This window comes from Octopus bimaculoides, chromosome 7 (genome assembly GCF_001194135.2).
Source record: "Octopus bimaculoides isolate UCB-OBI-ISO-001 chromosome 7, ASM119413v2, whole genome shotgun sequence".
In the NCBI taxonomy this organism is placed as follows: Eukaryota; Metazoa; Mollusca; class Cephalopoda; order Octopoda; family Octopodidae; genus Octopus; species Octopus bimaculoides.
The window spans coordinates 72,970,854-72,981,915 of NC_068987.1; the positions used below are offsets into that span (position 1 = coordinate 72,970,854).

The 11,062-nt window shown below is 35.9% G+C and overlaps 1 protein-coding gene across 1 annotated transcript in view; it reads left to right on the plus strand.

Annotated features, from left to right (window-relative positions):
* Window positions 1-11,062, plus strand: part of LOC106882368 (L-threonine ammonia-lyase) — a 25,923-nt gene that overhangs the window by 12,652 nt on the left and 2,209 nt on the right. The window contains exons 2-3 of the mRNA XM_052969438.1: window positions 2,212-2,563; window positions 9,810-9,973. Coding sequence (XP_052825398.1) covers window positions 2,212-2,563; window positions 9,810-9,973 — 516 coding nt within the window. The remainder of the gene's footprint in view (window positions 1-2,211; window positions 2,564-9,809; window positions 9,974-11,062) is intronic.

An 11,062-nucleotide genomic window follows, 5' to 3' on the forward strand; every position in this document is an offset into this window, starting at 1 on the left:
TATTGTAGTGACGTCATATTGGCGCCAAAAAGCATAGGCGCCATTACTGAATCCTTAACTACGCATGCGTGGGTTTCAACATCGAAGCGTTCCCGCTATTAGACTGTCTCTTACCAAGCCTGACAGCGACCAAGCAAGACGTCTAAGCAAGCTCTCCCATTTGAGTGTGGTTGAACCAAGTTGTCTCTATAACGGCACCAGCTCGAAGAACCGTACATCTACATTTCAGGCTACTCTAAAACCGGACAATTAGAAGCTGTTTTATTTTTCCACCGTACAATAAATATTTGTTGTTGTTGATCAGTTTGGAGTTTCTGCGTTCAGTTCTCTTCCAATTTAATGTAGGAAAGTTAGGTGTATATCTAAAGATATATAACCCACTCTCCTAAAATATAAAACCGGATAGGCAGGGAATGGTATTGAACTTTTTGCGTATCTTTTGCTTGTGCTTGAAGACATGGTGCTTGAAGTCATAACGTTCTTCTTTCTGTGACCCATATCGGTATTGGTTTGTCTTGCCATGGTTTGCCTTTGGATCATGCCATTAGGGCAGACAGGGTCTGTGAGGTGTTCTCCAAACATTATTAAGCCTAAAATTTTAGGTTGCGTGATCACCGGCAAGGAAACTTTCCGATGTTCGGTCGAGTAGGAGGGGAGCATGGCGAGCATAGAAGCCTCGGACGCAAGCTCTGATGAAGCCGACCCGGTTGCGATAACCTCATGCACAGGCATTGTTGACATCATAGATATCAGCTGATTGTTTACAGTCTCTTAAATCTGAGTTGTATTTTAGCTGTGGTACATATGTGAGAAGTGATCTTTTTGTGTACAAAATACTGCGAGGAGGGCAAGAAGTATGTTTAATGTGATGTGTGTTAGATGTGAAGTGTATCGCACGAGAAATGTGAAACCCTTGGGATGTGTCTAAGTAGGTGTGCGCGCACCCCCACGTATATATATATATATATATATATATATATATATATATATATTAAAGGAAATAGAGAAATACAATTGACATATTAACAATTTATTTACATTATAATATAATGTAATATAATATAATATAATATAACAAATAATTAAAACAAATATAAATCCAACAATTCACCAGTGAATTTTTTAAAATTCACATTTATGCATATCAGTCTCCTCAGGGTGATATTTGTTCAAAAAATAGACAACAATCCCGAGCAAGGACTGTTAAATTATAAAAGAGACTGATTTAAAATATGTTTACAAGCATGAGCGTTAATAATTTTAAAATATGATAAATGCAATAAAAATAAAAACAAAATTCAAATAGATAAAATGATTAGGTAAAAAAAATTTACAACGGTCCTTATGGATCACTAATAATATTAATCTAAAGATATTTTAATCGAAAAGAATCACTGGCCATTTTATTATATAATAAGATCTATATAATATGTTAAAAATTTATTGTGCACTAAGAAATATATTTTATCTGAAATTACTATATACTATGTTGAAAAAAGAAATAAATAAGGATATATTTCATTCAGAAAAAGAAATTTTCATCAACGGTTTTATCTTTGGTGGCAAATTGTTTTCAATGTTTTAAACAAAAAATTATGAACATAGAAAAAAATATACACTAATCTCTATAAATTCAAGCTGTTGTATGTATGTAGTATGTCTATATTTTTGTATGCAGTGTAAATTAACCAAATATAAGCAAATTGTTAATACCTTGAAACCAGATTACAAGTTCAGGTTTATAAATGTAATTATTGGGGAATAGGATATGTAACACACTGCCTAAATACCAATCTTGAGAAATTAGGCTTCTCAAAGCCAGAAAGGAGAAAGCTGATTCGACAGATCCAAGCCATCACTGGAACTGTAAAAATCTGTAAAACTTTCCAGAAGTTTATCATTTAAGTATATATGAGCATGTTTAGATATGCAATTTTATGCATGAGAAGACATACATAAAAGAAAACACATAAATCTGCACACATACATACATACATACATACTTACATACTCTGTCGATCTAGTTAGAAATCTAGTTAGAACCCGACTCTTTCTCTATTGGCAAGAAATCTTGAAATAAAACAGAATAATGACATGCATGCATACATACACATACACACACATACATGCATACATACATACATACATACATACATACATACATACATACATACGGTTATTATGTATTATTTATTATTTTAATATTTCCAGATCTATTTGAAGCTCGAGAATCTACACCCTGTTGGATCATTCAAGATACGCAACGCTTTTTGTAGCTTCAAAAACCTTCCTCCGAATACCAAAGCTGTGTACACTGTAAGCACGGGTAACTTTGCTCGTGCCGTCGCATGGTTCGGCAGAAGAAACAACATCAAATGTACAATCCTAGTTCCAGATCATGCACCAAAATGCAAAACAGACGCTGTTGAAAAGTTAGGTGCTGACATAGTAAGGATTGAACATAAAGAATGGTTTGAAATCATAGCTGGTCGCAAGACTTATGAGAAAGGAGAAAACCTTGGTGTTTACTTACATCCAGAATTTGATAGGAATGTTCTCGCAGGTATTTCTACATATCCTCTTTGTTGTTGTTGTGGCTGCTGCTGTTGTTGTTGTTACTGTGGTGGTGGTTAAGGTGGCGAGCTGGCAGAAACGTTAGCGAACCGGGCGAAATGCTTAGCGGTATTTCGTCTGCCGCTACGTTCTGAGTTCAAATTCCGCCGAGGTCGACTTAGCCTTTCATCCTTTCGGGATTGATTAAATAAGTACCAATTACGCACTGGTGTCGACGTAATCGACTTAATCCCTTTGTATTTCCTTGTTTGTCCCCTCTGTGTGTAGCCCCTTGTGGGCAGTAAAGAAATAAGAATCGTTAGCACTACGGACAAGATGCTTAGCGGCACTTCGTCCGTCTCTACATTCTGAGATCAAAATCCACCGAGGTTGAGTTTGCCTTTAATTCCTTTTAGGGTCAATAAAATAAGTACCAGTTCAGAACTGGGGGTCGATGTCATTCAGGCGTTGTGCGTATAGTAGAAAGGATAATTATCATTGTTATTGTTGTTGTTAAGGCGATGAACTGACAGAATCGTTACCATGCCGGACAAAATACTTTGTGGTATTTCCTCCGACTCGTTTCGTTTTGTGTTAAAATCGCCGAGGTCTTTGCATTTAGTTCCTTTCGGGGTCCATAAATAAGTATCAGATGAGCTCTGAGATTGATGTAATCGCCTAACTTCCTCCGGCTCTATTGGCCTTGTACCAAAATTATTATCATTATATTCTCTGCACTGTATAGTTGTCGTTTTTCTTCTATCTTCGAAGCAATTTATATAAGCATTACTAGATGAAACTATAACCACGTCAGGAAAGCCAGTTCTCGATATCCAGTTCTCGATAACCACAACTGGTTCCTACTGGCTGGTCGTAAGTCAATCTGGTCGTAAGTCGATTTGGACGTAAGTCGATTTGTACGTAAGTCGATTTGTACGTAAGTCGATTTGGTCGTAAGTCGATTTGGTCGTAAGTCGGCCTATAAGCCTATACATAGATTTGTTTTGTATATTTACATTATTAAGGTACATTCTCAGGTAAAAGTCACACATAGCATTCTGTATACTATTATACTAGCGTTAGTAAAAAATTTTGGAGTTTCAAACTGTCGTCTTATAAACAAATACGAGGTTGCCTCCATGTTTCCGCGACAGGATATTCATCCAATACTTGGGATAATCACAGTGGCGATCGATAACCAAACCGATGTGAAGCGTTTGTTAGCTGACATCATCCGTAGATGGATTAAACCCATTAGATTTCAACTGGACTATTTATAGCTGCCGGGAGGTGGCGGGCCAATCGTCGTAAAGTCGATCGGTCGTAAGTCGGATACGACAAAAATATTTATGTCACGTAGCTCAAACTGCAATAGCAGTCGAAGCAAAATAAAGTAACACAGAATCAAAACATACAACTGAAAGTATGAAAAGAAGGAAAAATGAAGTTTAGTGAATGATTAATAGATAAAATAAAAATAATATCCCGAATACATAAATAAGTATTTTCGAACGTAGAGATAGTTACAACACAAACAACAGTGGTGACTCTCGCACAGAATCAAACACTGTAATCCGTTCACATAGTAGTTATGTAAAAAGAAACCGTCCCTTAATAGTAAATGAACAAATAGAATTTCTATATCATCACAGTTACTAGAAAAAATATAGCAGGGAGAATTTTGAAACTAATAAAAAGGAAAGTAAAGAGAAAAATATCTGTTCTTCCTAAAGGATGGTTGTGGTTTAAATCTGTCCTCACGACATTAAATGCAAACATTTCTAAAGCAAAATGGTAAAAATAATGGCACTATCTGCTGTACTTTCAAAGTAAAGATCCAGCGGAAACACAGGCTGAAATTATCAGACATATCTCTGACTATACATTGGTGCCCCAGTACATGGATCAGAGAAATACAAGAGTAACGATAAGAGACTTGGGAAACAACGTTGATCCATGGCTAGAAATTACTTTTGTATCGCAGTAAAGGCGGGTGATCAAAGAAAGGCTAACTATAAGTGATAAGTCGTCAGGTGGCGTCAAAATAGATTTTCAAATCCTAATGATCTCCGAGAGCAACAAAGCTGTACCGGAACAGTGCCCAGTTAAAATCGCCTGGACAAAAAGCATGAGATTGGTAAACAAGAGTCAAAAGCCAAATTGAGTGTGCAACATTGTCTTTTGTGAATGTAGATCTGTGTTTGTATACTACATCAGTTTTGCGTTGTTATAAATGTTATCTTGTTGCATCTGGTGCTATTTTGATGTTTCTTCTGTTACATAGAGCACATGCAATGTGAGTTGTGTTATTTTTTGGGGTATTGGTTTTCTTTCATATGTGCTGTGTTGTTGGTATTATATATTTCAGTATGGACGGTTATTGTGTAAAGTATGTGATGTGTAGTTTGTATAGCATAAATGAGTTGCGGAAATACAAAATGTGAGTTGCGTAAGCTATTGGTGTTGGCACCCATTATCGGTTTTGTCGGAGTGCACAAGTGGCCGTTGATGTTGCTGGGTATATGATGTGGGAGTTATTTTAGTTAGTTGATGATTATTCTATAGGGAGTGGTTCTCAACCGGGTTCCACATGACCCTTGAGGTGAAGATCCATATAAGATTTTGCTGTTAAAATTTATGTACTAAATACACAAAATATTTTCACAAATTTTTCCATACAATTCCTAATAATATTTAATTATAAAAATATAAAGGGAGTTTTTTTTTAAACATCGAATGTTTATTAGGGTCCAGGAGAGTAAAATAGAAATCAAAGGGATTCACAGGCAAAAAGTAGTTGAGGACCACTGCTATTGGATATGTGGTGTTTGCAGAGAATGTACTGTTTGAACTACATAAGTCTTTTGCGTATGAAGTGGGCTGTGTCTAGTAGGGTTATATTTTGGATAGTGTATAACGTTCTGAGCCCTGATACTGTTTCTATATTTTTGTTCATATTTTAACATATATTATACTCTGATTATTACCCTTTTAGTTCTAGCTATTTTGCCTTTTCTTAAAGTAAATTTGGCTCATTTGTCTAATTCCTTACATATTTCTATGCCTTGGCTGAATTTATGAACAGTTTCTAGTAGATTTTCCAACTTGATATTATCTCTTGTATATGTCTTCAAATCCCCAATAGAGAAGTGATGACTTATAGCTTCTCAGAAGCAACTGTATCCAACGGCAGATTCTTTCAATGGGATTATTAATTAAGTCAGAGCTAGGCGGATAATGAGTCTCTCTGGAAGAGTCCTCTTCTTGTGATATAGGAATGTTTCTGTTTTCCCTTGGATTTGTAATGATATTGCTGTTTTCCATTTTGACCTGGAATTGAAACTATTTGAAACTATTTCGTTAGTAGTGAGACTACTTTATTTCTGAAATTTTGGCACACGGTTAACAATTTCCGGGGAGGGCATAGGACGATTACATCGAGCCCAGTGGGGCTTGTTTTATAGATCCTGAAAGGATGAAAGGCAAGGTCGATCCCTGTGGCATTTGAACTCAGAATGTAAAGTCAGAAGAAATACCGCTAAGCATTTCGCCCGGCGCGATAACTATTCTGCCATTTCGCCGCCTTTTTCCTTCAAAATAATAAGCAGCTCGTTGTATTGTATAGCTGTAAGAACTTAGTATATTATGATGAAATCTAGTTACAAAACTACTAATATTTTGGCTGTGTTATTTTTGTTTTTCGGGATTAATGTCGCTTTCTTCACCGGCATTAAAGTTGATTCTGGTCTGCTTATGACTTCATTAAATTCTGCGGAGATGAATGTTTCAACTAGAAATAGAGAACTTTGTCAATTTCAGGCACTATGTTTCTGTTTGCTTGTAACTCTCAACGTGCCGATGTTTTCTTCGTCGGTTATGATGGACAATGCTTGTGGTGCTTCTATATCTTTTATCTTCTCTTCTGATCCGTTGTGCATTTTTATTATGTTCATTGTCATTACTCCATATTTCCTCCCAAATACACTTGAACTTCCGTTGATGTCGATGTGTGTGTATGTTCTAGTGTTATGTTATTATTTTTTTCCCTTCCGTTTGTGTGTCTAGAGGAGCTTTTTGTGTTTGATTGAAATACTTTATTTTCCAGGAAGAAATGTCCGCATAATTCGAAACGATTTCTTCTCCATATTTTTGCTGCTATACTTTATTTAAACTGTTATTTTGCACTTAAAGAACCTGTCATTTTTTTTCATATTGTAATTTTTTTTATTTGAGACCTTCGTTTCTTTTTTATGAGGGATCTTTCCTTTTCCATTTCACTAAGTAAGGACAAATTCTCTCTTTTTTTCCTCAATTATATATATATATATACTAGATGTATCCGCCGTAACTCCCTGGGTCCACTCCAAGTTGGAAATGTCGATGCGCAGCGGGAAAGGAAAAGATACTATTTCAAACCTAATGCAATAAAATTCTTAAATAATACAGTTCCCCTGCTTTTGATGTGACAACATAAATACGACCAAGTGTTTCTTTGAAAACATTCAAATGGCCTCCAGCTTTTCTTCCTCGCTTTCTTCTTTGCCATTCTTTGTTACTGCTGTTCCATGTGAGATACATGGGTACTTCAGCATAAAGTAATGTTTTTGCAAAGTCATCATTGATGCATAATGAAAACAATGATGTCAATGTTGTTCTCATGTCATTCATTGACAGCCGTATATATCCTCATCATTTCTAAGTGATATTCTTTCTTCATCTGGTAGATGAACTTGCAGTCTTACTATTGCTGGTGCTCTTTCATGAACTGAAAATCCTAAAATGGATGCAGCTGCTTCGGATGGTCCAGTTTACCTACCCATTAGATATTGATTAATTTCGTTATCATTGTTCATTTGAACAGCAGCTTGGTCATTTCTTTTCAGAGTGTACTTGAAGACGTACTTAATTGACTTCACTGAGGCAATGATTTCAATGTTGCAGTGGCATTTGGATGCTCTTAAAAGAGTTTCATTATAAGGTACAACCCATTTGTTGTTTGTTTTTCCATTCTTATAAGATTCAACTCCTCCCATTGCAAGTGATCTATAATGAGATAGTCTCTCTGTCTGTTTTTTTCCTGCCTTTTGATTAAGATGATAAAGACTAATATTTTTAATTAAAAAAATTCAAGTACTTGTGTTCCTTGGTGTGTGCACTGTTTTGTTTTGGTTTTATTGTTTTATTGTCCCGAAACTGTTCTTATGTATTAATATGGGCACTGCCCAGAAGCCATTTTCTACATGTTATGCATAGTGGTAACTCATGGAGTTTTGGTTATGTATTTGTCTCCATGTTTTTGTTTGTTTGTTTTTTACCATCCCAAAAGCCCTTATTAAAGGGATTCTTTCTGTATTCAGACCCTCATATTAGGGTCACCTCTATTTCAAAATCTTTACATTTGGATAATTCCTCCATTTCTTCGAGAGATACATAACCGTATGTTGGTTTGGACACTTCGATTTTAAGGAGTTTCATTTCCTGATTATCGTTGATAACAATATCTGGTCGATTAGCCTCGATTTCTATTTTGTCATATCGCAGAGAGTAGCAGCCAGAGACAATGTACATTATTATTTCTTTTCCATCTCCACATATTCTGCCTTTACTTACTGCATTCTACTTCATTATATGCTTATGATGACTCCTGGAGAGAAGCATTAGTTTTGAGTCTCAATCAAAAACCCCTCAGTTTCTTGAGTTTCTCAGCCAGTGTTACGACCTTTCCTTTGTTTTGCTTTCTCTAGTATTGGCCATGTAGAGGCTTTTCCTGCCATCGCTTTGTCATGGCATTCTGTAACCACGTTTTATTTTAGAATTTAGCTTTTTCATAGTCTTTGCTGTTGATTCTCTATTTTCTTCAACACTCTGTCATTTCAGGCTCTCGTTTGAATTTAATGGCTTCTATAAAGATAGAGACATGGTGTGTGTATGTTTCATAGCGATCTATATTATTTTTTACGATTCTTTACTAGATATTTTTGTAGCATTACATAGAGCATTTTATAAATAGTCTTCTAGTTGCAAGAAGACTATTTTATAAATAGCCTTCTCTGTATTCATGGTATATATAATCTTTCTGTGTCTGATTTTAGGTGGTGTATTCTAAATGCTGTCATTACTTCTCTTGTTTTTTTTTCTGTTTAATTTTGCTACTTAGCTTTACGTTAAATTGAAGATATCAAAACTAAAATTTATTTTGGGGATAACTAGAGTATTAAAACCAGGTAGGTTAATTTTGCATTTAGCTTTGTTTTACGTATTATTCTAATCCATCTACAATATTCCTTCCTAATCTTTTCTTTCATCTTTTTGTGCTACACACTGTAGTTCATTAATTTCTAAGTACTTATATGTCTGTATTTAATCTAATCTTACATACCCCAGTTCAATGCGTATTGCTTCTTCTATGCTTATAACCTTCGATGATTGTTCAAATGCTCTGTTCATTGTTTTGAGCAACTTTTCCGTGGTATTTTCTTCACTGCCCAAATTATTGTCCAATTTTTTTCTACTTCCTCTTCCGTTGGTACTGTATTAATTTAAATCTTTACTTTCACAAAGTTCTTGACAAATTGTTCGGAGTTTGGAGTCGAACTGTTTTTTTTCATTCAAAGATTTTGCTGTCATTTTTCATACCGACAGATTTTTTTTTATGATTTCGCAGGCATTTTTGTTTCAGGCATTCTTTGTTGTTGGATATTTATTTTCATCATATTATATTTCGGTAGTATTTTTTCTCCTTTCTTTTATCAATTGTGTCCATTTGTTATTGATTTCGAAAGATCTTTTCTTTTCTATCTTTACTATGTATTTATGTTCCGCGTTGTATATATGGGCTTCATATTCCTATTTGAGTGGGTCTAAATGATTGCTACTTTCCTTTGAAATTATAGGTTTGTTTGCTCAGAGATAACTTGGAATTAAGCAACAACGACCACGAAACGTAAATTCTACGTAGCCATTTGATCTGCTAGAAATAGCTGCCAAATTCACTTAAATCACAACCTGCAGTCATAAGAAGAGATTGGAGAACATAAACCTAGTTACGGTGTCTGATAATTCACCAGTGTGCACGCATTTAGGAAACCTTTAATTTAGGTCTGCTGAATCAAAGTTGACTGGGGACAAAATAACATCATCGTCGTCGTCATCGTCGTTGTGGTCCTCCTCCTCCTCCTCCTCCTCATCATCATCATCATCGACAAAACTAAAACCATAGCACACTTATGTAATATCTTCTGCTTTCTTTTGTAAAGGAAACGGCACAGTTGCTTTGGAGATATTGCAAGAGTTACCGGACGTGGACACAATAATAATACCATATGGAGGAGGTGCTCTTTCTTCCGGTATGGGCACTGCCGTTAAAGTTTTGAAACCGGATGTTAATATCTACACAAGTGAAGTTGATACCTCACCTCAGGTAAATTTTAGAACTATTTTGATCAAACTGGGTGTGTGTGTGTGTGTGTGTGTGTGTGTGTGTGTGTGTGTGTGTGTGTGTGTGTGTGTGTGTGTGTGTGTACTTTTCTCCTTTGCGTCAATTACTTACAACCGCGATAATTCGACCTGAAGTAAAGCTGTGTGTGTGTGTGTGTGTGTGTGTGTGTGTGTGTGTAGTGCATCTTGCAGGCATGAAGCGTATTCGATCCACCACTGCCAAATTTAAATTAACAGTTGAACAGAACTTTTCTCACGACGGAACAATTGCTTTTTCAGTGACACCGGTTTTACATGTGCCAGATGCCTTTAGCTAGGCCAAAATAACGTCTTCATCACTTGACCCTTATAACCTCTTCTACTTCACCAAAAGCTAGAACAGAGATATCACAGTACCACAAACAAAGCCCATCGTTCTCAACGATATGTCTATCCTTCTGGATAGTTATAAAAGCAAGAACCCCAAGCAAGAATCAGTTAGTGACTTGGTGACAACTCAGATATTCGGCTCGTGACAACTCAATCAGTAAATGAATGACAAACTCGAGTCACAGACAGCTACCATCAGTTAGGGAGCAGAACGCTAGAACCATAATCCAAAGCAAAGTAGCTACTAAAGACAATGGTCAGATGGAGAATGAAATTTACTGTCAACAGCTATGAGACCCAACTTCCCACACTCTCTCACTTTCACTAACTCACTTTGTCATCTCTGCACATTACCACATCTCTCTCTATGGTTTACTATTACAATACGAACACACAGGCCGAAATTAACTTTTTATTTATTTCGCACGCTCTAGGATTTTATTCACCTGCCCGTCGAGGCAAGGTATATTCGATGTAACGGTAAATAAATAATTTCTTCACAACTTCAACCACTGTTCTTTCCTCTTTACATAATGGCCATCAACGAAGAACCAATCCTTACACACTAATTACGGCTCCAACATTCCATCCTACTGTGTATCGACTATTGTCTTCCCATATTATTGTTCACTAAATAATATCACCCGTTACACACACACATATATGTATGTATGTATGTATGTATGTATGTATGTATGTATGT